The sequence below is a fragment of the Embiotoca jacksoni genome, unplaced genomic scaffold (genome assembly GCF_022577435.1).
Source record: "Embiotoca jacksoni isolate LCO1_2020_lvr unplaced genomic scaffold, fEmbJac1.0.p SCAF_28, whole genome shotgun sequence".
NCBI classification, from domain to species: domain Eukaryota; kingdom Metazoa; phylum Chordata; class Actinopteri; family Embiotocidae; genus Embiotoca; species Embiotoca jacksoni.
Window position 1 is genome coordinate 2,426,192 of NW_027185379.1, and position 26,967 is coordinate 2,453,158.

Genomic DNA, 26,967 nt, shown 5'->3' on the forward strand with positions numbered 1-26,967 from the left:
TGCGAAGTTGCAGTTTAATCCGAAATTAAAACAAATGAACAAACTAAACTTGAGGTGTGCATGTGTCTGGAAACATGAGCATATCTAGTGAAGCTGTTTAATCTGTCCGGAGCTTTACAGTGTCTGTGGGTATTTAATAGGGCTTCATAATCATTCATTCAGTGGATGTATGGGAACAGCTGAAACAAAGCCTCTGTATCCAAAGAGGGTGGATCTTGACAAAATGATTTCTCAATGGTAGAGGGGCCTCATTAGCATAACAATTGTGGGAACTGCATGGGTCTACTTTTCATGAGCACTGTAAAAAAAATAATAAAAAATAAATAAATAAAGAGAAAAAAAATTGTACCATACTGATGAGAGAAAATGTGGTTTGGAATTATTGTTCAGAATCTTGGGAATATTTATGTTGCCTTATCATCCATAGCCAGAATGTAGTACGTTATACATGAACTCTTAGAAGACATGCTGCGCTCTAAGTAATCTGTCTTTATAGAATTTGAATCATCCCATATAAATTTGCCCAAAATAAATTGAAAAAACAAAACAAAAATAACATTGTGAAATCACAGAACCTCTTTTTAGTTGAGTTGTTTCCTCTTGTGTGTGCATTTTTGCGGGTCTACAAGTGAACAAATGATGAAACTTGAGTGTTCGTTGTATTTTTTTACTTCATTGGGCCATTATTGAAGTCGTTCGAGTGGATCCCAGAAAAATAAGGAATACTTTAATTCAGCAGTCATTGCCCTACATTTCCCAGTGTAGTTTATTTGACTAAAACTATGCATTTTTACATGTTCTTTTTACTATTATCATTACAATATGTATTCAAAAATGCACTTGTCTTCCATACAAAGCTAACATTAGTAAAAAAAAAAAAGAAAAAAAAAAAGAAACGTGTAGCTATATGGCCTTGGGGGCTGCACCTACGTGTTATAAATATAAAGGGAATCCTGTAATGTGTAATCTGATCAGTTTCCCTAAAAAAAAATTACAATATGGAGGCTGTCAAAATCTCATCAAATGGGTGTTTGACGTGGAGGAATTTTAAATTGTCACATCGGCTTATATCTCGTCAAACTGGGTCTTTTTTTCTTTTTTTTTGGTACAGATTTAATTATTATTAAGTTCATGTTTTGATGTAAATAGCGAAAATTGGGGCATATTATAGTCTCCAAGTTCTCTGGAGCTGATCTGTTGCTGCACAGACTGTACCTTTAAAGACTCTTGTCCCAATTAAAGCCAAGCCCCGCCTCCGGAGCCATAAAGTTTGACGTCCTGCCCAAAGTTTAGACCCGACGGGAGCAAAACTTTTTTTTTTTTTCTAGAGTGAGCTGCTGAGATTTGTTCTGAGAAGTATGACTCTTTTTTGAACGAATATCCACGACAGCTTCAACTTTGCCGAAACTCAGACAGGTGGGACCGCTCCGGTCGGGAGTTTGTTGTGGGTTTTTTTGCGTCTTTTGTGTCTGCCTCTGCGGTGTTTTTTTTTTTTTTTTTGTGGGGGGGAAAGCTGGGGCCGGACGGCAACATAGATTCCAGTGTGGAGTAGATATGCGCTTTGTTACATTCACAAGTATGCCAGCAGAAAACGACAGGAAAAAGCTGTGTTTCACTGCAGATTTCGACAGCTAACACACTTTGGAAGAAAGTAAAAGAACTCGACTTGTAAACTTTAGAATGACTCTGGATAACTTTTACTGACTGTCGTCGAGATTCCCACATTTCGTGCTGCGTGAAGAAGGGGGGGGGGGAAAGAAAAAAGTTTGGGATTGTCTCAAATTTCTTTTTGGTGAGTCTGTGAACGCGACGTTTTCGGAAACATAAAGTTCGCAGACTGTTTTGGGACAATGGATCCGAGCCAGCATAACCCTCCAGCCGGACACCAAATCGTCCACGTACGGGGCGACTCTGAGACGGACCTGGAGGCGCTTTTTAACGCCGTGATGAACCCAAAAAGTACTATCGTGCCCCCCTCCGTGCCCATGAGGATGAGGAAACTGCCAGACTCCTTCTTCAAGCCTCCAGAACCAAAGTCCCATTCCAGACAAGTAAGCCCGCCCTGTTCCTCCTCGGCCCCTTCTTAGAAATAACGATTAAAGGAAGGCCCATCCTGAGGGGCTCCGGCCTGCATTACGTGACTGGCTGCCAGTTCATAGTTACTTTATTTGCAGCTCGAGAAAGTTTTTAGCCTTCAAGATAAACTTTTATTTGTCATTCTTCTTCGAACAATTATGTTTTATTTAGGATATTACCACTGTCCCTTGCGGTGTTAGCCTTTGTGAAATGACATCCTATAATATATACAAAATACTGTTTATTGACTGTTCTTTTCACTTAAAAGTGTTCAATTACCGTCTGCATAACACATTTGATTGAAAACAGGCTACAATCACTACAACAACAACAACAACAAAAGTCCGCGAGGGATGGGCTTTTGAAGTAAACAAAATGCTCCCAATTCCTTTGACCTTATTACTGAAAAAAGTTGATCCTCAGAGAATATTTGTTCAACTTTGTGAGATCCTATACGGGCCAAGTGATCTGTATGTGTGAATGTTTTGGTTAGTAATACATGACTGTACAGGCCTATTTATAGATGGATAGGCATCATGTTCAAATAGTCTCTGAAGCAGATTGTTTTTGCAGTCGTGATGATTTATGATCAAGAAATCATATGATGGTCGAATTCATCCTATGTTACCCTCCACCACCACCACCACCACCACCATCTCCCTCCCCCCCCTCACCCCGTCGGTCCCTACAACTGTGGAGAGGTTTGTCGTCTAATTAGTGCGCATGCGTTGTTGTGCAGCGAGTCTGCGCTCTGGTCTGTCCCACACAGGCCTCGGACCCCCCTCCCCGGACCTATAAACAACACTAAAACTTGCCTACACATGCACATGAAAAGAACTTACGACCATACGTGTGAAATGATTGTAGTGTCTGAAAAGTGAAATAAAGTCCACAAAATCAATAAACTGGTAGTTGTTTAAATCTTTTCCACTATTTATGAACTGGCCTCAATACAATATGCTATGTTGTACCAAAGGTTAAATATAGTATTCTATTATAAATAGACTTGGACCAGTTGTGTTTTTATGTTTGTATAATATCCTGTCTAATTATTCTGGTCATTTTTAAGCAGACATATTAAGACAATCTCTAAAAGGGAAATCATTTTTTTTTTTTTTTTTTTTTTTTAAAGACTAGGGTACTGAATTCCTGCTGTCTTTCTTTTTTTTCTTCTAACCCCAACACAGGCCAGCACCGATGCTGGGAGTGGCGGAGTGCTCACCCCCCACCATGTCCGTGCACACTCGTCCCCGGCCTCCCTGCAGTTGGGAGCTGTTTCTGGTGGCTCCCTGTCTGGCATGGCTCCAGCAGGTGCCTCTCCTCAACATCTCCGTCAGTCTTCTTATGAGATTCCTGATGACGTGCCCCTGCCAGCAGGGTGGGAGATGGCCAAGACTGGTTCTGGGCAGAGATACTTCCTCAAGTAAGTATGCTGGCAGAAGTGTTTTGCATGATGCGGTCCTTGAAAAGCCTTAAAGTTTGCACCTTTAAAGAAAAAACAACAACAACAAAGTGTTTTTGGAAATTATTTGCTGGCTTTGAAAGTAGGCAAAAAAAATTGCACATTCCGTGAAATGTGTGTATTTAAACTGAGCACAACGTATTTAAAACAAAAACACAACTGGTTGTTAGCACATGCTATTTATTTACGTATACTTCAGTATCTTCTAAAGAGTCACCAGAGATGTAACTAATCTTAACTTTCTTTACATTTTCTGGTCAGAATGGAAGTCTTTAGCTTGTAGCAGTTGCCAGGACAAACCCATGTGACTAAAGGGGAGTGATCTTTATTTCAGTCTCTCATACTGCAGCTCTGTTCAGTGTACATTATGCTGACAATAATATTCAAATCTGCTATTGTGCACAATGGTGGCCAGTGTGCTCAGAAAGACACAATTGCAATACTTAAATTGTGGGTTATTTAATTTGGTGGCCTCCGCAAACAGAAGTCTTTTGAGGGACTGCTGCTGTACGTAGTGCTCCTTTTCTTGGTCTCAGGTTTCAGTGGAGACAATGGACCACTGTAGCTGCCTCAGACAGCAAAGGACAGACAGTCCTGCAAAACTCATCTGCAAACCAGCAGATCTTCTCCACATGGATGATCCAAAACAAACTTTAAATATTGCAGGTATGAGGTGTACCAAAGGCCATCAGCCTCGTTACATGTTACAGAGTTTATAAGTAAACACCTTGTGGTCTCTACAGGGTTTTTTATGCTTTTATTGTTATCTACTTAAGCAACATTACCAAGACAGCAATGCAAGAAGTATTAGCAGCAACATGTAGTATTAAAATACGAGATTGGTATCTCTTACAGAATTATTATTTTACAAGATATCACTCGATTATTGATCGAAAGCATCAGCAGTATGTTACTGTTGTAGCTGCTGGACGTGGAGCTGGTTTGATCTACTTTACAGTTTTATACGCGGGGACAGCAGATAAATTTGAAGGGTCGTCAGAAGAAAAAATGAACTTCTGATACACAAATCTGTTTTACGTCTTTTTAACTTTTCACCTGATCTTTAATTTTTCGATAGATATTGGATCATTTGTACATTTATTTGAATTAAACCATGTGAGAAGTTTAGACGGAAAAATCACTATTATGCTGCACTGTTAACAGCTGATACACATCTAAAATCTAAAATGTGACCACTGCTGTTTGTAAGACATCAGAAGCCAAATAGGTTGGAAACCACTGGTTTAATCCTAAACAGTGTGTGCTACATTAAGAACTTGTTATATTTGTAATATTTCCCTCTGACATTTAGCAGAGTTGAAGTGCAAAGTAGCACAAAATGAAAATACTCAAGTAAAGCACAAATACCTCAATCATTCTACTCGAGTACAGTCGTTGAGTACATGTAATTAGTTACTCTGCACCACTGGTTTGGTTTTGTGAAAAGGCTGGTTGAATTATTCATAGAAGTGACGTCCTTGTCAATAACTGAGGTCAATGTAATTTGCTCATTGTGAAATGTTCTGAAGTTTATGAAAGATTTGACATTGATTGTCCTGGTTTTTACTCATTTAAAAGGCAAAATGTTGTCAGATCAAGGAAATGTTACTCTGCCGCAGAGTTTGAGCAAACACGATAGCATCAAGTTTACGTGGATCAAAAAATAGCTTTCATTGCCAGATGTTTTAAGGTCGCACATCTGGAGAACATCTGGCCCATTTTGAGGAGGCTCTTCTGAAATTGAAGGAAAAAAAAAAAAAAAAAATCGACTGGGGGGGGAGAATGAAAACACTATTCTTAAAGACTCGCCCAGCATTATTGTACTTTCTTCAAAAAAAAATGTAAACTACATAAAAGTTTTGTAGAAAAACCTGCTTACAGTTCAAACATTTGTTGCACCGTTTACATTTGTTGCTGTTTGTAGGAGGATTGATCGTGATTGATATTAAAACCAAAAGCTGGGCTGCTAATAGGAAGTTACTATCTTTTATTGATTGATCGGTCAACTATGTAAGACACAAAATGTAGAATTTGATACAGAATAATATGAACTAATACCCAAACATCTACCTTGTGATAGCCAAAACTTTATCAAACAGCTCTATTTAAGAAGCAAAAACTAGCTAAAGGTCTCTTCCAAGAATAAAATGGAAAATACTGAGAGCATTTTGCGAAAGCATACATGGAAGACCTTAAATATTGATGAAGGACGTATGCGACAATATTTTCAAAAATTTCAAGTCAAATGACAACATAAAGTGTACATATAACCTTACAACATTTGCACCATGTCAATTGATCATCTTTCTTTATATACAAAAAGAACAATTTCATTTCTGTATTAAATATCAAAGTCTAGTGCATTTTAAACATGTTATGGTATAATGATAGAATATTAAAGATGAAAGAGTTATGATTGTAGCAGCATTTATTACTTGTGTCTACAAGTCTACTGCAAATCCAGAGCAGCTTACTGACAACAACCTTGAAAAAAAACAATGTACGTCGAAAAAACACAGTTGAGTTGCTTTGTAAAGAGATGTGTTTTTAACAGGTATGTTGTACAGCCAGAATAACTGTAGTACAGCCAGAATAACTGTAGTACAACCACAATAACTGTAGTACAACCACAATAACTGTAGTACACAGTGTTTGTGTTCAAGTGAGGAAGACGCGAGGAGACATCTTCTACACACCGCACATCAAAGTGCAGATATTCGATCTGGAATAAAGGCAGCTTCAGCAGAGCTGCTGGAAAAGACACTCCCATATTTATAAAGAGGGGCTGTCTGAGCGAGATGTGTTGCAGAGGGAGCGAAGCAGAGCAGGAGAGTGTGTGTGTGTGTGTGTGTGTGTGTGTGGGGGGGGGGGGGGGGGGGGGTTGGGTGCACGGACCTGTGGGGGTGGGGAGTCGGTCACCAGCTAGCAGAGCAGAGAGTGGGGGCTCACATTTCACTCTGGTGACCGCTGTTGTCCTTAGAGATAAATCAACTGTGGGGGAAAGTTTTTTTTTTTTTTTTTTTTTTTTTTTTTTTTCTGGAGATACTGTGTCTCCTTCCTCCGCTGTTGTTTATTAGTACACTATATGATTATACAGTTGGGAACGATCGGCCTCCGCGAGTCACCGCAGCCCTGCGGATGCCGATGTCCCCACTCCCTTTAAATGTCAGGCTCCGTTTTGGTGTGAATGGAGCTCTGGCTCTGTGATGGTGCCTCTTTTGTGTCAATGGAGTTAAATGGCAGCCATGTTGAGATAACTAGAAGAGGGGCTAGAGAAACTCTGGCCCTCCCTTTGTCCGGGCAGTGAAACAGGGATCTTTATTCAGACCACGGGCCTGGTGAGACTCATGTGAGTCTTCCCAAAATAGACAAATGGCTAACATGAAGCGTAAAGACGGTGGCGAGAGCGCAGCAGCTTTGTTCAGTCTCTTACTGTGTTCTTCACACCTGAAATGTGCAGCTCTTCTCTGGTGAGGAGTTTGGTGTCAATTCCGATCAGAAATCACAAGTGATTGATCTGGTGCAAGTATAACGGCATATACAAAGGCAGTTTGGGGTCGGTTTTTCTAGTTTTTTTTAAATTTTGACTAGCAATCTATTCAAAAATAATTAGATAATATGATTATTCAGTTTACATTATCGGCAAATTTGATCATCAATATAGCTTTCAGTAATTTATTGGGGGAAAAAAATGGTCAAAAACAAAACAAAAAAAGAGTTTAAGAGTTAATGACAATAATTGTTTGTTGCAGTCCTGATGAAAATAGGAGTCAAATATGACCCATCTGGCAAAAAAAGCTTTTTTTGTTTTGGCTGTTACATAAAAACAAAGACTGCGAGAATGTCAACAAAGTCTGTTGACCTTTCCTCCTCTTTCTTCCAGCAGTTTGCTGTGGCCTTTGATTTATGACAGCAGGGGCACAGAGGTTGGGTCACCTTGCTTGGTGGAGGGTAGGGGGTTTTGAGGGGTGGGGTTTGGGGGGGGGGGGGCAGGGTGGGGGTGGGGGCATGGCTGGTGTCCAGGGCTGGGTCATAAACTAATGAAGGTTTCTAATTTAGAAACACCAGAGAACTACGAGGGGTAATCACTGTTTCCGGGCGCTTATTAAATGCAGCTTTGAAAGAGCTTTTAGTTCGTGGGAAGCCAGCCTGAAGCAGAAGAAAGCTTTGGGGGAGAAGCTTTTGTCTGCCCTCGGGGGCAGGTAGAGCCAAGTGTTGATGGACACTTTTGTTTTTTCTTTATTTGATTTGAAATGACTTGCCGAGCCTTCTTTCCCGCAAACGAAATGTCCGCATAGTTTCTTTTCAAGTTTAAATTAACAGTGATTCTAAATGATCAAATCATTTTTATTGGCTATTTTTTGTGATTTAAAAAACACAAAAAAAACAACATTTTTTTTTTAACTGTAATGCTGCACAGTCCCAGATCATCCTAAACTAGTCTACCTTCACTGCAACACATCTGTTGTACTAAATACAAGTAAGAGACCCCTTATTTCAGCAGGAAAGATCAAAGCGTTCACGCAGAGATTATGCTGTTATTGTACGCAATATCTGTTTAATGCTGATTTGGACTCTTGAGATTATGCTGAGATTTCAATTCCAGCAGACAACATAATAATATTATCTTGTAACACAAAAATGGTTGACTCGACTTGTTTTTAAAATTCCCAACTTCCTCCTACCATTGCATTGTTATACATCTGTGCCTTTAAACATAGTAAGGAAGGGGCACTTTCCATGTAGTTTTCAATATTTTAGTGAAATGAACAAGTAAAATAGCATAGGTTTTGATTTTTATTTCAATGCAGGAGTATACACCCAAATAATATTCTGACTCTGATGTCCACGCACTAAAGCAGTGGTTGATATTCGGCCCCAGATGTTTGCCTCGTGAGCACAACATTTGTTGGAAACATCTTGTGTCCCGACAGTGACAACTCTCTATCTATTGTCTTAAGATTGATTTGTGTTTTATAGCTTTGCTAACGTTGATCTCAGCATACCTAAATATTTGTATTGTTATCAAAGTGACTTCAAATCTGCTTCAAGTGATAAATATGCAAATTGGATTGAACTGAGGCCACTTGGTCAGTGACAAATGGTGCTGGGAAGACCCGGCTGTAAGCCTGCGTGAAGGCCTCATTTGGAGCAACTTTGTGTTTGACAAACTTTTGGTTTATTGACCACACACAGACAAGAACCTTCCTGTTCAACTGTGGCCTGTCAGCTCAGTACACAAACGGGACTGTGAGAAAGTCAGGCTAGTGTTTACCAAAGTCTTGATGTAACACCTCTGTTTCAGACATCAATGCCTCCACTGTCACTGAGGGCATCTCCACAGAGACGTAGTATCGTATAGTATAGAAGTGCACCCTCTCAGGTGGAGTTTAGAGTTTCCAAAAATACTCAGACCCCATGGCAAATACATGCTTGAATAACAAAATGAATTAGCATTTGTGTGTGTGTGTGTGTGTGTGTGTGTGTGTGTGTGTGTGTGTGTGTGTGTGTGTGTGTATACACATACATATATTTTAACTAGTTTATAGTCTAAATACAAGTGATATATTGCTATACTAATTTATTAAATGAAGTGCTTGTGCACAGTCATTGATAAACATAGCTTGCTGCAGTTTTTCCTAAAGAAAAAAAAAAAAGTACATCCTTTGAAGACTGACTGATTAATATCACATGGCAATCCCCCATAACAACATGTATTAATCCTTTGAACTAGTCTTGGACAATAAACAGCAGCAACACTGAGTTACACTCTGTCCTGATGCTTTGTGAATTAGTTTCTTCACGAGTAAGTATGACCGATACAAACCATCCTTCAAAGGGAAACTTAAAGCCACAATAGGGTCACGGGGGTTGCCCCAATAATCTCTCTTGATGATGTCCTGCTGATAGAGAGGCAGCCAGGCATCCCAAGTCAACCAGAGTGGAGGTGGTCATCCTCATCTTAGAGGCCTGATTACATCTGGCCTCCCTCAGTGCACTCTTTAGTCTTTGGCTTCAACCACCTTCCAAGCACATACTCCCTGGGTGGAGTCCCTGTGGCCTGAGAATCCCATTTTTAACATTTGACAGCTCGGCTGTGGGAGTGTTTCATCACCGCCACACTCCCCGTTGCTTCGCTCCGCTGTTTTACACCAGTGAAAGGCAGCTTATGACATCTGGCTTTGAGGAGTGACAGTTTCAGTGGAATAAACAGTCAGTCCGGCCTCATATCAACCTTTGATCTGCTGTTCTGCAGGTAGCCGAGTATATATGGAGACATTTCCTCCATAGAGCCGTTTTATTTTTGGGGAGAAAATCCATTTGTCATACTAGTTTGTCATATGACAGTAATCAGATGAAGTCTGTGCAACAACAAGGGCAGTATTTTAGACTTTGTGACTTGGATCTCTGAGAGAAGGCCCACATTTTTCTTTGTCACAATTTGAAGCTGAATCCAGTCTAAACCTTTTAATTCAGGCATTGATCTTATCCAACAAAAGTTGAAGGGAGGCAGCGTCCACATGATTGTTGCTGAACAGAAAAATGGTCAATCTAAGCAAAGCCAAGTTTAGGCTTCATGGGGAAAGGTCTTCCTCCCTCCTCGTCAGCACGATAACATTATAAATAACGCTGGCACAATAAACACCACCTTGATAACTGGGCCTTCAGTCAAAGAGGGTTCAAGTGCTGGGATGGCCCAAGAGTCCCACTATGCGCTCTTCTCAGCCACAGTCGACCATGATGACAGCTTGAGCAGAAATTAGCAAGTAACATACTACAGGCAGCTGAGTTGATACCGGGTGACGTTTAAACCCCGGTGCTCTCCTTGGCTGCAGTATCTGGCCATTTAAAAACAGCATCTCCTGAAAAAGCTAATGTCTTTGGTGATTCACAGCAGAATAGAGAACATCAGGTTATGGCCATGTCCACAATGATGCAGACACGTAGATTATATGTGTTTTCACCGCTTGGGACCATCATCTATAATATGATCGCAAGTTGGAATATCAAAAACATATTTTTGTTTGGAAAACTCTTTCTAAAGAAGTTGAATTTGAGAAAAATTGATAACCAAAAAATAAATATGGTGGGAACCGAAGCTGTTGTGTCATTTCATGTTTTGAAAAGTGATTGTCAAGGTTTGTAGTTTGCACCTAGTTGGGGGAAGGTTTTAATGGCAGGAGTAGTGTGGGCAAATTGTAGTGCAGTTGCAATACTGCCGGAGTTGCTTTCAAATGTAACTGCATTTGTGTGGATGAGGACAGACCCACAACTCTTTTCTCCCCTGCCCTGCCCCGCCTCGGGCATGCAGTGTGGGGGAGGGTACCGTGGCCGCCTTGCTGAGCTTGTCGTGGTGTCAGAGACATGTAAAGACAACACCGACCAGTTGTGACTGCGGAGGTTGCAGATCATCAGCAATTCCTAACAGCAACTGGTGGCCTCCAGCCGTCCCAACAGTTGCCATGACATTGTTTTAGGTTTGGCCCACAGGAAGCAGTGTATCGCTGGCTATATAGGGTTCAGGGAAGGCTTTTACTGAATGGATTATCTCCTTTGTTTTAAAACTTGTTGATGAATTACTGGCTCTTGGTAACTCATTTACCAGTTGTCTCAGTTCTCACATACAGGCTCTTTGAATACAATGCAGTGCTGAGTTGGAAGCTCTCATAACGTGTGGATTTCATCACAGGCTGTTTGATTATCACGCCCCTATTCTGACCCGAGGCTTTGTTTACATCTGTTTCCATTGATTTGAGCAACAAAAGTTGGTATCTCAAGCTAGTGTTTGATGGAAAATTCAATATTTGTACTTTAATCTGTGCTCAACTTGGAGAATCGCAAATCTTGGAGGCTTTGAGGTCATACATGTTTCTTAACTTCAAGCGTTTGTGTTTGGCACTGGTGTGCCAGGATGTGCAGGCCTCTCATTTACAATAAACCCTCCCGGTTCTTATCCCAGTCTTTCAGTCTCCTCCCCTATTCTTCCCTCCCTTCTATAATAAATGTCATAGTTTCCAGAGTGGGAAGGAGGCAGTGAAGGGGGGAGGGCGGGCGCTCAGACTATAACAGATCCACAGCAACTCATGCAGCCAATGGAATTCTGAGGGATTGCTTCTGTAGATGTTTTTTTTTTTTTTTTTTTTTTTTACTCTTTCACTCTCTTTTTTTTTTTCTTTTCTGTAGTTGTCTCCCCCTGCTCCCTGTGACCTGTCTTTCTCAAGGGCCCCCTCCAGTCTGAGCAGTTCCAGCTATTTTGCTGGGTTTGTGGTGTTTGTGTGTGTGAGGGCTGGGGGGAGGGTTCGGTAGGGGATTTGGCGGCTCCTTTGATCAATAAAGCATAAACAAGAGGGGGCTTCAAAATGGGTTGCATTGTGTCAGGGGGAGGAGTGCTGAGTCAGGTCCTCTCGCTCTCTGGTCTGGGATAGAGAGCAAACAGGCAGGCTGGGATTACCGCCGAGGCCAAGAGAAACTCTCCGAATCTCTCACTTCACCCAGCTGTTCCAAAATATGGGCTAATGGCGCTTTGGGATCAAATTAACAACAGCGATTTGTTAAGAAATGCTGTGGGTGGAAGAACACGCCCAGAACATGGCATACAATAGATTTCTAGGGGTAATATATAATTACACTATAAACAAACTCTTTATTTATGTCATGTGTGTTGAAATAATTCAGTCACTGGTACAATATAAATGCAAGAGATGTGTTGTTGCCTTAAGCAAGCTGCTGTGGCCTATTTGGTTGAGATGAGTGTGTGTGTGTGTGTGTGTGTGTGTGTGTGTGTGTGTGTGTGTGTGTGTGCGCGTGTGTGTGTGTGTGTGTGGGCGGGGCGTCTCTGAAATAGGATGGTTCAAAAAACAAAACAACAACAAAAAACAAAACAAAAAGAACAAGTGAATAGTGGGGTTTTGGGTCGTAGCTCAGTCTGTGCCTTTGTCAAGCAGGTGAAAGCTTTGTAAATGTGGCGCCAGATTGTTAAAGCCCCTGACACTCCGCAGTGTCCGAGCCGCTTCCAGGAAAAAGGACCCCCTGCGTTGAGCCCTGGGACTGACCCTCCCTCAATAGAGAGGGTCCCGTTCGGGAGAGGAGGGCTTCCTGTATTAGCTTTCCATCTTAATCAAGCAACAAGTACCAACAAAGCAGTAATTATCAATGCCCTTGCTGAATGCAGCGCCCCTCCCCCGCTCCTGTCCCGGCAAAGATGAGCCACAAAATAGATGGAGCAACATTGTTTGATGCTACAATAGTTGTTTTGAAGCCAACAGTATCCTCTTGGACATTAAAAAAAAAAAAAAAAAAAAAAAATTTGGCAGGACTTGATTTAATTTCAGTCGCCACCAACTTTAACTTAACCTTAACTCGAAACAAGGTGTGCTTCCCCATTCTTGTTCATGATGTGTAATTTTAGATCAGTTCTAATGAAAAAAAATTCCTGTCTGAACCGAGGATGAATTCCTTGTGTAAATATATCAAATTGCGGCTTCAGACTGAGCCTGACAGACACGGACAAGTTTGGCTTGAGTCATCATTTACTGGACGTAGAGGTTAGATTCAGTGTTTTCAGAGCTTGTTGAATCGGAGTCATCAGTTTCTGCATGTGACCTTTCTGTTTTCTCTCATTTGGCCGTGGTTTGAACTTACTCCTGATTACTGGTGGAAAAACATTCATGGTAATTTTTCCTGACCTTTTTTTATTTTTTTTATTTTTATTTTTCTGGTCTCCTTACAGCCACATCGATCAGACCACCACTTGGCAGGATCCTCGCAAGGCGCTGCTCCAGATGAACCAGCCGCCCCCTCCCAGTTCTGTGCCAGTCCCGCAGCAGAACCTTATGAACCCAGCCAGCGGTGTGTATATGTCGAAGCTGTTAACTTTACTTTTACTAAAGAGGCAGCGCACGACATGGATTACAGAAGGTTTAACATATTGTTGTGCATTGAGCTCAGAATTACTGCCTGGTTATTTCTGGCCCTTCCTCTCACACAACATGCAGTCAAAGTCAGGAACAGTCTCGTTCCTACATGTCGCTACTTGGTGTCTCTCAGTTCCGTCCATACAGTTGGAATTTGCCCCAGGTGAGGTAAGACTGAGGGAGAACGTTACAGGTCCTGTCTGACATGTTTTGGGAGCTGTGTGACTCATATACATACAGAATATCTCTGAATACTCCAACTGTCACCCAGCTCCCTGGAAGTAAATAATAAGAAATTAAAAAAAAGTGCTGCAAATGTTGACAAACAGGATTGTTTGTTTTCAGTGACAGATAATGAGCGCTTATTCAAAGATGAAAAACGAGAAGCTGATATTTGTCTTGGATATCGTTTGCTCGTGTAGCCTGTTTGCTTTCGGTCTGTATTGTTGTCGTTGCATGTACACATTAACAGTTATATCTGATATTACTGCCTCTCTGTCTATAATATGCTATAATCATGCTGCTTGTCAGTTGGCCATAGTTATTACTGTATGTTGCAAAATTGTGTGAAAAAAAAAATCAGCAGAGTGAGTGAACAAGCAGCATCTCTTCAACATGTGCGTTTGGCCTGTCGTCCTTCAGGACCCCTCCCCGAGTGCTGGGAACAAGCGATTACATCAGAGGGAGAAATATACTACATCAACCACAAGAACAAAACCACATCCTGGCTGGACCCGCGACTTGAGCCACGCTACGGTGAGTTCGCTACAGACTTTGATTTTTGTCTTAGTTTACTTCTTTAATTAAACTAAAAATACCATGCAGAGTCTATTTATTAAACTGAAATTTTAGTATTAGTCACCTAAAAGTATACACGTATAAAAGTCTCATGTTTTATATGGAAGGTTTACCATTAACTGCTGCTGCTTTCAAGGGTTTTGGTAAACATTTTACATCTTTGACAGTGCTTCACTTCTTCCAGTCAAAAGCTCTGGCTAATTCATAAAAGATGGAGCATCACGATTCTAATAGAGATTTCAAGTGTGTGTGATTCATAGTTCATTTCACTGCAGTACATTGTTTTGGGCTGACTGTACATACTGCCGGTGGTTGTGACCAGATTTGTCCACCCCTCAAAACTCACACCTAACCTTTTGTCGGCCATTTTAGTGCTGGCACAACAGCTGAGTTGACCATTAATCCCCCGGGCTAAGCTAAAGTTTGACAGTTCGCTTCGAGTGTGCGGTGGCTGGTGAATTAGTGACAGAGCAAAGGTACATGTGTTGCGACTTCTCTGCAGCCGCGGGAATGAGCTAATCCCCCTGTGTGCCAGGAAGACTTCCAGAGATGAAGGCTCCTGCTTATGTCACTCTGACTCATTTCTGCTTCAGGTGCCATCCTTTCATAATGGCAGCATTCCCCAGGGAAGCACACCACGGTTCACAAAGGCAACATGTGTGAATCAGCATGCAGCCTGTTATCCTGTTTCATTTTAGCGTTTGTTTTTATCAAGCCTTGCCACTTAGCGGACAGTATTTTTTTTTTTTTCTGTGAGCAATTGTGTGTCCTGCGCTGAAGGCAGACAGGAGAGTTCAAAACAGGGTTGTAAGGGGAGTGGGGCAGCTGGGAAGAGATGGCGGCTTGGATCGGCAAAGCTCTTTGAAGATTTATAAGTCTTGAACACACAAGGCTGCTGGGCCCCGAAAGCGAGTGTGAGTGTTAACTCATTATGTGCCATAAATATAATTTTGCTCCACATGAGATAAAATCTTTCTGCACTTAATACATTTAGTAGATACAATTTATCTTTTTGTATCTCTTATGTTGCTTTTATTTATTTTTTTCATTTTTAGATTTGATAAAAATGCAAAGTGCCATCTACTTTGACTGCTTGATATTTCAAGTGTTTGTGTGAATTGACGCCAGAAGAAAAACCTAATCTTTTTCCTTCTATTTTAAAACCTTTTCTTTTTTGTTGACATTTTTGCATAAATATCTCATACTTTGCTTGAGAAACCTCTATACTACTGCTATGTAGGTCTCCAATCATAAGCCAGCAGCTTTGATAATGGAGGCTAATTTGAGCTTTGAGAAGAAAAGCAGCAGAGTGCCTTTAACTGAGGGTTGTTGCCGGCTGGCTTTCCCCTGTGTGAGGCCCAGTGCAGGCCCCATTCTGCTCCAGCTCCAGACAGACCTGAATCTCTGCCAGGCCTCTTTATTCTGTGGTCCAACTCTTAATCTGTTCCAGACCTTTTCAGTCAAAGAACTCCAATGTGAGAGGGGAGGTGGAGCAGGAGGAGCAGGAGGAGCAGGAGGAGCAGCAGGAGGAGGAGGGAAGGGGGGGGTGCAGGGAGAGGCAAGGCGAAAGGGGAAGAAAGGAAAAACGGAGGAACAGAGGGAAAATGCTGATGGGATAAGCATGCATCCTCTTTAAGATCCAAGGAGGTGGTGAGCAGCGAACAAGCTGGAGTTCAAAAGAGGGCTGGCTGATGTGGATATGTTGTTTTCCATATGTACCACTCTGGAGGAGCAACAAGGAAAACCACACAAGTAAAGTAAACAAGAAGAAAATTCTGGGATTTTTTTTGTGTTTTTTTTGTTTGAAGCCTCAGAATACCTTCACACTCCTAGTTCTTGTTTTAAAAGGCATGTTTTTTTTTTCTTCTATGCTTACACCTAGCATCCACACTAATCCAGCATTTTCCAAAACCCCTAAAACTGAGACTTTTGAAAATGCTGCCAAACCCATTTTAGGGTCTCCAGGACTGCATTATTGTCTGGATGCAGGAAACGGAGACTTGTGAAAGCATTGAGGAGCACATCCACGTTCTTCCTGTCGGATCAGTCATGGCGTCCCCTTCCCTGATTTGTCACGCCCCTATCACGTGACCCGTTTCCAGAAGAAAACAAACTACATTAGTCTCGACTACCAGCGGGTAATTCAACATGGATAACAAATCACAGGCGTTGCTGAACTTGTTGTCGGGGCTAGCTGTTCCATTTTGCATTTTATAATGCTACTACATCCTACATGCACAGGAAGCGAGCTATTATTGAACTCCTGTGGCGTTATCAGCCCTACATGGAAGGTCGTGTTACTTTTGACGGAGATGAAGATCGATTTAGTTTTGAAGCACCATCCCAAAACAAACACGTATTAGCGCGGACGTAACCCAATAAAATGACAAGAGTTCAATTGAACAGATAAAATCAACGCAATTCTAACTTATTGTGTATTAATATAATTCCAAAAATGGGATGCCCCACATTGTTGATATCCCCCACCTATCTTAAGTTTTTCCTTGCCATTCAGAGTTAGGTCAAAACAGGCTGGTTTTACTCAGACCTTACTGGAGCAGAAAGATGATAAAACTGTGTTAGTATCACATCCAGACTGTTTGTCCACTTGGCTTATCTTGACGCTAGAAACACAACACCTTCCCAAGGGGACTTTTTTTTATACTTGTTAAATCGACGGCAGACAAATATTGACCAAGCCGTCAAAGGTGCTGTGCCCCGGTCACGTATAGAGAACTTCCCACAGCTGGCACACCTTCAACTCTACCTGGCCCAGGTGATCCCATGGTGTAACAGGCCGGCCTGCCAGTGTGATGGCCTGATAAGGGCTTGTGTTGCTGCCTCGTTGTGTTGCAGGAGTGTGTGAAGAAGACAAAAGGCAGACAGCATTAACTTGTCTCTTATCGGCCTGGCCCACCAGCAATCACCACCTGTATGTGCTGCTGACTTAAACCCCTCCCCAAAAACACACACACACACACACACACACACACACACACACACACACACACACACACACACACACACACACACACACACACACACTCTTTTAAACTATTACTCTGGCCCTGAAGTGAACCTGTGCTTTGCAACTGTTTCACTCACAGATGTAATTCCCTTCTTTGATATCCTCATTGTTTGTGCATAGTTCCTCCAGTAACATTGGATACTGTTTGCCATTTGGTCTGTGGGGGAGTCCTTGATTTGGTGGTACAGCAGAAACTCAGAAACCACTTCACATGGATGTAAAACTGAACCTACAATGTCAGAAATAAGTGCACTGGGGGAAAAAAAAACTAATGGCAAGTTTTGTAGATCAAAGTTGCACTTAGAAGTCTGTGGGGCTGGGACATATGGACAAAATCAAATATTATAAATATTCATATTGTGTTCATGCAATGCCATCGCTTTACTGTAATGCAGCCTTTAAAATCAGATAAAGAAAACATTTATGCATATTACAATATCCCAAATTTAAGACTATCTAGTCTCATATGACAATATGATGAAATATGAATATATTGCTCAGTCCTAGTAGTCTAGATTGTAGTAAAATTGAGTGGAATGACTGAAAATTAAGGTCGTAACTTTGCAGCTTGTTTTCACTTTCGCCTCCAAAATCCGTTCAGCTGTCTGACTGTTGCCTCGTACTCTGTCAGACTTCCTCTGAATGATTATCACGTGTACATGAGTGAGATGTTATTGTCATCAATGGACTCCGTGGTCAAAAGTAAATAAACCAGATTTTTTTTTTTTTCCTTTTAAAATTTCGGGTATCAGCAGATTTCTCTCCGTATGCCTCCCATCACTTTAATGCAGCTCTTTAAAGCTCGGGCCTTAACAGATCTACAGCTGCTGACAAGGCCCATGCGCAGCAACTCTGTCAAGAGAACAGTTAATGGTGCCCTGATGGCGGACTGATCCAGCCACAAAAGGCCTCGGTATCTGCCAAAGATAAGAAGCAGAGAGAAGTAACACACTCTCCCATGAATTTATTATATACGTGTGTGTGTGGGTGTGGGGGTGTGGGTGTGGGTGTGGGGGGGGGAGAGAGGAGGTGGCTCTGTGTGTGTTTTTGTGCATGTGCTGGGGTGGGGTTGTTGGGGGAGGCAGTGTAGACAGAAAGAGAGGGGGGTGGGGTGGAAGGCAGGGCAGGGTGGGGCCTCCAGAGCTTCCCAGGGAGAGCCCTCAGCCGTGGTTCATTCAGCTCATGCAATAGTGTAAACAGACAGTGATTGAATGGTGATGAGGAAGGTGCTGGGGCAGGCAGGACGGCGCAGAGAGAGGCAGCCCCGCATGAAAATTGTGCCTCCATTGAGGCTTTGTTTTGGAGCACATAAGCAAACAGCTCCCCTCATTGGTTCTGTGACTGTTACACCCCTCACGGAGAAGCACATTTGCTTCCCTGTCTCCCCTACAGTGATAAAATGTGTGACCTATTTTGCATGCATAGATTGCGGCATTGCTTTGCTGCTTTATACTTATGTTTATTAGACCCCCACCCCACCCCCCCACCACACCCCAGTAAAGAATAACAAAGATGACACTGGAGAGCTGCTGTGTTTTCAATACAAACACATTTTTACTGATATCTTGTCTTGCAGACAATGCAATTTCTGGTTTTTACGTGCGGTAATTTAGAAACTTAATCTGATGTAGGTCTATATTAGATTTATTTGTTAGATGGAGAACGTTGTGCTCATATTGCGGTTATTAAATCAGCTGACGTGGAGCCATCAGGCCAGGGTAAGGAGGCAGTATTGAGTCTTGAGGGATAATCTCCGATTTGTTTCGAAGGAAACAAAACACACAATGAAAGGATAAGTCATGACTGATGCAATGTACAAAACTAACAAAGCCTGTCTTAGTCAGTGAGTGGGAGGGGATCAGGTCTTACAGGAATAGTGATTGTTTGAGACACTAAGTGGAGAACTTGTGCCGGGACTTCCCTTATCCTACACAACCTGCTGCACTGGATCCTCTCTTTTACAACTTCACCTTGTATACATACGCTCAGGTTGTTAGTCTTGTAATGCAGTGTTTAATGCAGCCAAGCATTAAAGAGGTGCAGCTGCAGTGTATTTATCGTCTGGTAGAGATCCTTTGTGTATTATTTTTTTAGATTACCAGTCAACATTAAAGCTGCACGTATCCTAATAGCCACTAGTTTTTGCTTGTTTGCCCTGTTGAAATGTTTCCCGTCGGGTTTAGACATTTCTATATTGTTCAGATTAAATATTCCCAGACTTTCCGGGATTAAAAAGATGAAATTCATTGACCTATAATGAACAGAAATCATGCTGCCGTTGAAATGAGCTGACGAGAAACAGTAACATCTCTGTGAAAGACAGGCTCGCACATGCCCCTCCGTTTGATCCGATATTTAAAGAAATGAAATACATGTCTGCACATTGTTTGCAGAGGCAAAGACTTTATCTAACAATAACGGGTATGGCTTCGCAACCTAATTAGCTACATTTTCAATTTATTTCAGTTACCACTAACGCTACCAAACATACACTACCTAACTACAGATGGCAACTAAAATGTAAACATGCAAAATAAATTCCCTGATATTCCCCGACCCGTGGGAACCCTGAAAAAAGCAGTCGCGAGCAGAGCATTTCTACATAGTTTATTCTTGCCATACTGTAGCATGTCGGTACTACTTGTTTAAAATGAACACTATTGTCTGGGCACCACATGTTACACTAACATAACTAATTTGATCTCCTGTCTCTTTTGCAGCCCTGAACCAGCAGAGGATCACCCAGAGTGCTCCAGGGAAGCAGGGAGGGCCGCTGCCTCCCAGCCCGCTCAGCGGAGTCATGGGGGGCAACAACCAGTTGAGACTGCAGCAGATCGACAAGGACAGACTGAGACTGAAGCAACAGGAGCTGCTTCGACAGAGACCACAGGTCAGGAATCAGTCGGAGCATTTCAAAAGCATTGGGTTAAAAGTACAGCGGCCTCGTGGAAGAACAAATGCTTTCAGTATGTGTCCGTGTGTCAGCGGACCTCAAACCGCTCACTTGTTGAATGTTTAGATTGTAAAACACATGCTTCTTGAATAGGCTTTTTAAATATGAGTCATCATTCATAGGTACAGTGGTGGATCCTAAGCCTCTTTGATCAGTCTTTATTGTTACACCACCCTGCAATGAAGCGTTGTGAGTCATCTGTGGTAATTTTATCACTTCCTAACTGTGATGCGTCACAGTGCCGCCCTCACAGGGTTGTGCAGCACAGTCCGGTAGTTTACTCAAGGCTGCGTCATAGCAGAACCAGAGCTTTTTGATTATGAATGAGAGTGCTGGTGACTTTGTTTACCATACCATTCACATGGGTTGTTTAAAGTTCACAGTGTAGGAAGTGACCCAAGTGTATACATGCCACCAGGCTGTAAAGGGGGAAATGATTTGGACTGTCCTTGTTGAAAGTCCTCGGAGCACACAATACGTGTTGCATGCTTAAGTGACCTGGTTATTGTTAACTTTTTGAAACATCATGTGAAAGAGAAAACTGGTTTCTATTTGTGATTTAGAGAATTCCAATTTCTTAGAAATTTCAAAGCCCTAAATAAACTTTTTACATTCAATCGAAGGACAAGTCCATGGAAATAAATGAGAGTAAAAAGATTATTTCAGAGCATTTTCTTTGTCTTGGGAACATGGTGATAGAAAAGCATTGACATCCCCACTTAACAATGACCAAATTAAAATGTGAAAAAGGGATTGCAGCCCAGGCTCTGTACATTTAAAGAGCACCTCTATCAAGCTATCAGCTACATTCCATTCAACCCCAAATTCTTGAAGCTTGTCTTTATTTGGATTAAGGGGATTGTGTAACTTTACAGGCTACATCGCTCATGTAGGGAGTTGAACTTTGGGGCAGAGCTCACCACACTTAAATGTGTTTGTGACGTGCATCTTGCCGTCACCGGGGTTCTGTCGGCACGAACAAACAACAACCAGCCAAAGTAGAGTTTCCGGCGAGTTTATTCACACACAGACAACTCTGATGACCGTGTGCTCCCCTGCCCAGCCTCTGAGCACACGTCCCACGTCCTTTCCCCAGCCAACTTGCTGCTCGGTGTCCCCCAGGAGTCCTCTCCGTCCGGTGTCCTACCAGGTGCTTTTATGTGGAGAGAGACAATCAGTGATTCACTGCAGCTGTGCTAATTAATGAAGCCCCTTCCAGGCACCGTTCCCTGAAGCACTCCCCCAATCAGTCCCTCTTGCAGCTGAGCCAAACCACGCCCCACCACCACAGTATTCTACATCTATTCACAGATAAACCCATCGCTGTGCCCTGGGACTTGTGCGGTTGTAGTTTAGTCTGAACCTGGTTGCTTTGTCCCGTGCATATTATTTAAACCCCTGTAATTCTGACGTTTAACTTAAGCCTCAGTTTGAGCAGGTTTGCAGCAGGTTTACCTTCATAAAGTTCAGTATGCTGACAGATGAACACGGCTACAGCAACAACTGTGTCCTTTTTAAGGCAACAGTAAAATAATTGTCAGTCATACACAATTGTATGATTACAATTAAAGGTAATTACACTTCTCAATTAATATCTGACGCAAAACAGAGTTACAGATCATCTGACAAATACAACAGTACTAAATGAATGTACTGCCACAAGCACAGTGCCTGCAAGTAGGTCAGTCTGCCAGAAATGTTACAGAAAAAAATATGAATATGTCCTGGCAGGCCAATTCCCACGACAGTGTTATTCTGTATATTTAACAGAGTGATACTGCTGTAGGGGGCGGCACAGTGGTGCAGTGGTTAGCGAAAAGGTTCCGAGTTCGAGTCCGGGCTTGGGCCTTTCTGTGCGGAGTTTACACAGAGTATGTTCTCCCTGTGCCTGTGTGGGTTCTCTCTTGGTACTCCAGCTTCCTCCCACCATCCAAAAATATGCAGGTCAGGTTAATTGGTGGTTCTACAAATTGCCCTTAGGTGTGAATGAGAGTAAGAATGGTCTTTGTTTCCGTCTGTCTCTGTGTGTTGGCCCTGCGATGGACTAGCGACCTGTCCAGGGTGTCGCCTGCCTCCGCCCATAGTGAGCTGGGATAGCCCCCCCCTCCCCCGTGACCCTGTTTAGGATAAAGCGTATAGATAATGGATGGACGGATAGATACTGCTGTAGGTTCAAAAGTGGCAAGCATGCTATGTGATTGGAAAACGTAGTACCTCTTTCAACTGGTCAACTCTTACAAGTGCAAAACCGCGTTAATGTTAATGCGTTAATGTGTGCAGACCAAGTTTGCAGGTGACAAAAAAACTGTAGCAGTAAGACAGTTTCTCTGAATGTAACTCACTGGAATGAAATTCATTATCAATTGTTTTATTGAGCTGTCGGATCACAATCGTGACAACCTCAGTTGTTTACATAGTGTCTCTCACTTAGTTATCAATTGAATAGTAATGTAGAAATGTGAAAAACAGTGGAATTATAAGAGAACTGAATGCAGGTCCCCTGTAACACCAGTAACAGGAAGCAACAGGACATACCAGTGAGCCATCAGACATGCCTCCTCACGGTGGGCCACATGAGGGTCACACACCCGGTTTAGCTGCGGTTTAGCTGAAACTGTGCTTGCTTTGACATGGAAATCAGGTTTAGTTCTGCATGCAACTGGGATTTAAACTTATGCAACCTCCGGTCAAGCTGGACCTATTATTCTTCAAGTGCAAAGCTTCTTGCCATTGCTAAGCTATTTAGATGCTAAGCGACAACGCAAAAGTTTTTAAACTTTTATATACCACTAAAAGCGTCATATCCCATTGGCTGCCTCGCTTTTTTGTCTGTTTACCTACAAAAGTTGAATGAGATCTCAAAATAGTGACACTGGTCAAGTCATGTCACCTTTCCATTCAAGGACATAAACAGGAAGGAGGTGAAAAAGAACAACATGACTTCATATCCTGAACCTTATCTGATACAGCATGTGTAGCAAACAATTGTCTCCAACTGTGGCCGGCCCCTCATGTAACATGACACTCTCTATTGGGAGAAATGGAGATCAGCATGTGGGCCGTCTGCGTCTTCCTTTAATTTGACTTACTATGCAGTGACAGCAGAGCAGCAGAGGTAAAAATGAAACTGTCGCTAATTAGCGTCTAAAGGTTCGGGGTGGGGTTGGTGGTGTTGCTCATTGGTTTTGTGCTTATGATCCACAGGAGCTCGCTCTAAGGAACCAGCTGCCCATGGATCAAGATGGCAGCACAAACCCTGTGTCCTCCCCTATGGCCCAAGATGCCCGGACCATGACCGCCAACAGCTCTGACCCATTCCTCAACAGGTTGGTTTCACCCAGAAGCCAGGAGTGTGTTTGAGGAGAGAAATGGAGGACATTTTCCCCCAGCACAGTACGATCTGATTCACGTCAGCTGGCTTGGCGAGAGCTTCCTTTCTGATTCAGCTCGTCGGGCTCGGTGTATCCTGTTTGAGGGAATCTGTGTGGGTTTGAGCTCTGGTCAGGGTGCCCCCAGTCACACTGAGTAGTAAAAACAGAAGGCCAGTCCCCAGGCTTAACCCTCTTCACATGGTAATGACTCATTCAGAGCAGCATATCTGTGCTGCAGTTTATTGCACAACGATGACCTCTGGTGTTCGTTTGCTGCAATAACTCAGAAAACTCATGGTGGTGCAAGCTGTTTGAATAAAGTGTAGTTTTTAGATTTTTTTTTTTTTTAATTTATTTTTTTAAAGTGGACACAACTTTATATATTTGGGAAGTACACGCACAAAACCTGGTGGACTGAAAGTAAATAGAAAAACAGCTGAAGTTATGAAGGTATAGGTTGTTGTTGGTTTTTTTTTCCGCGAATGCTACTCTGTGGCATTCTGGGAAATAATTCCTAGCAGTTCAAGCTCTAGTTCTTCTTCAGACAAAGTGAAGAGAGAGCTGAATAGCAAACAGGGCATGAGAACATGTGGTCCAGTCAGTAGACAGGCCAACCTAATCTCCCCTCCTCCCCCTGTTGCCTCCACTCCCCTGCTCTCACAATGGCCTTATTCATCCTGCCTCTGCCATACTCTGCCTACATATTTTTCTGCTAATTAGTATAGGCTTGTCAAATGTCTTCTCTCTCTCCCTTTGTCTCTGTTGCCCCTTTCATTGATGCTCTTTTTCCTATATTCTGTGATATAGGGCAGAAAAGTGAAGCTCGGTTTCAATGGTGTCACTATAGATTAGTCACCATAGTCGTTCAAATAGACGTAACTGTATAATGCTCATGTAAGCAGCTCCCTGAGGGAATTCCGGCCACACTTTTACTTCTCAGCCTGTGTGCTTTGAATAGCTCCGTGTTTGCTTTGTTATATCAATTAATTCAATTCACAAAGTTGTTTTAAAGTAGAGTTAAGTGAAAGTCATTTAACTCTTGACAAAAACCTTTAAGAAAAAAAGAGTTTATGACCCAGATTTCTGTCGTTATTCTTTTCCCAGCGGGACCTATCACTCCAGGGATGAGAGCACAGACAGCGGCTTGAGTATGAGCAGCTACAGCGTCCCTCGCACTCCGGATGACTTCCTCAACAGCGTGGATGAGATGGACACAGGTGAGACTGGAAATGTAGTGCATGTGGTCATTTGTCAAACACTGGACACCCATTACAGAAACTTCTTCAAAATACAGATCACAGTGTTTTGTTTTTTTAAATTATTTTTTGCTCACTGCTGCTGATTGCTACCCGGCTTCACTGTACGAGGGTAGATCAAAAATTTCAGAGCCAGTACTGTTGCACACGAACGAAGCGTAGCACATTAACGCCATGAATCGCACGAGTAAGTACTCCCAAGTTACGGCGTGTTTAACACTTTTTTTTTTTTGCGACCACGGGTGCGTTTGTGATTTCCCCATGGACCTGAAACTTCAGCAAAAGGTACATCAAAGTTTGTGTTACGGTTTTGGGGAACTGAAAGAAGTGTCAGGGAGCGAAATCTGGTGAGTGGTGGTGATGGTGAGCAACGATTGTGTTGTTGCAGGCGAAAAACTGGCCCTTTTTCATGCTTATGTTGGTGAAAAGATGTTCCATGTTCACAGTTCAGCTTGTTTTACGCCCAATGTTTTTCCCTCAGAACGTCACAGTAGAAGTCGGCGTTGACGGTCTGACTGTCGGGGACGAATTCACGGTGCACGACCCTGTGAATGTCAAATAAAACCTCCGCGGTTCTGACCCGACGCGCCTTCTTCGAGGGTCTCTGTTCTTGATCTCCTGAATTTGGCACAAACCGTCATGTGCGCTCTCTTGTTTCAGGTCCTTAGAGAAATCACAATTGCGCACGCAGCGGTGGTCCAAAAAAAAACATGTGTAACACAGGTGCTGATGTTGGTCATGACTTGGAAGTTACCCGAAATAAAACAAGTTATCACTTCCACCTACTCAATGTGTGTTACTGTGCTGTATTCTGTTCGCGTGCAGCAGAAACGGTCTGAGAACTTGATCAACCCTCATATATAACACTGCCTTCACTTGATGTTGATAGAATGCCTCATTGATGGTTTGCTGTGCTTTTAAACCTCTTGTTTTTACACACATTAGACTGCTGATAAAGGTAGTGGGTTTTCATCAGTGTGGCTTGTTGATATTGCTCCAGTTGCTCAGTCTGATGTGACTTTTTTTTTTTTTTTTTTTTTAACCCTCTTAGCTACTCAATTTCAGTCCATACCAAACATTTTAATGTGAAATAATTATTGCCTTCACTAGTAGGCACCAAGCTGATTCGGTCCTCAAACCATTCTCTCGCATGCTCAGTCAAATAATTGGAATTTTTTTTTTTTTATTTATTCATCAGGAGACCCACTACCCCCCTCCATGGCAACACAGCCCAGTCGTTTCCCTGACTACCTGGACGCCATCCCGGGAACAGACGTGGACCTGGGCACCCTGGAGGGCGAGAGCATGGCGGTGGAAGGCGAAGAGCTGATGCCCAGTCTGCAGGAGGCCCTGAGCTCCGACATCCTCAACGACATGGAGTCTGTGCTGGCAGCTACCAAGATCGACAAGGAGAGCTTCCTCACATGGTTATAGAAGACCCGGGCGTGGTGCTCCTTACTCCTGTCCCTGCACTCTGAACTTCTGCCTGCTCTAATCTGTGAAGGATTCATAGATGCTTTCAACAGACATTTCAGCGAGCCACTCGGGACTTCTTTGTCTCAGCGTGTAAGGCCGACCTCTTTTCAGGCAGTATTGTTCTGTTCTTCTCACTGGTGTGTTATGTCTTTTATTTTGTCTGTGTCTTCAAGGCTGGCCCATGAACAGACAATTATGCAAGGGTCCCCAAATCGTTCGCAGGTCTGTCAGTGAATCTAGGGCATATTTACCCAGAGCAGGGGGCCGCTCCTTCCCCTGGTCTCCCCTCATACCTGAACTGGGCGGGTGCATGTACTTTTTTTCTGCAAGGACTGCCATTATCAGTTATCGACTGGAGTCCCTGGAGCCTCTCTTTCTTGCAATATAGCATGAAGCGGCGCTACTTAACAGTGTTTGGGACTATTGCATCTAGTTTAAGTAGCTTTATATTTGGCCTCAGAAGTTTTTATTCTTTTGTTGTTTCTTTTTTTTTTTCTTCAACAAGCCTGAGAAACCAAAAATGATGTATTTGAAGCTTAAGGAACAATACTGATTTGGAGTAAAGGTAATGCGAGGCCCAGTTTGGACATGTTGGCTTTGCTTGGGGGTGGGGGTGGGAGGGTGGGGGTTGGA

At 42.6% G+C, this 26,967-nt stretch overlaps 1 protein-coding gene across 1 annotated transcript; it reads left to right on the top strand.

Annotated features, from left to right (window-relative positions):
- The first annotated feature begins 1,309 nt into the window (after window positions 1–1,309).
- yap1 (Yes1 associated transcriptional regulator) lies at window positions 1,310–26,941 on the top strand. The gene is made up of 8 exons (XM_069161401.1): window positions 1,310–2,051; window positions 3,264–3,499; window positions 13,269–13,387; window positions 14,095–14,208; window positions 19,999–20,168; window positions 23,436–23,557; window positions 24,707–24,819; window positions 26,057–26,941. Exons 1-8 carry the CDS (start codon window positions 1,851–1,853, stop codon window positions 26,290–26,292), a joined length of 1,311 nt encoding a protein of 436 aa, XP_069017502.1. The 5' UTR covers window positions 1,310–1,850; the 3' UTR covers window positions 26,293–26,941.
- Window positions 26,942–26,967: the final 26 nt, after the last annotated feature.

Excerpts from the sequence above, each read along its gene's own strand:
- yap1 (XM_069161401.1), top strand. The coding sequence starts at position 1,851 with ATGGATCCGAGCCAGCATAACCCTCCAGCCGGACACCAAATCGTCCAC. Across the intron at positions 2,052-3,263 it reads CAAAGTCCCATTCCAGACAA|GCCAGCACCGATGCTGGGAG; the intron begins GTAAGCCCGCCC and ends ACCCCAACACAG. Across the intron at positions 24,820-26,056 it reads CGTGGATGAGATGGACACAG|GAGACCCACTACCCCCCTCC; the intron begins GTGAGACTGGAA and ends TTTATTCATCAG.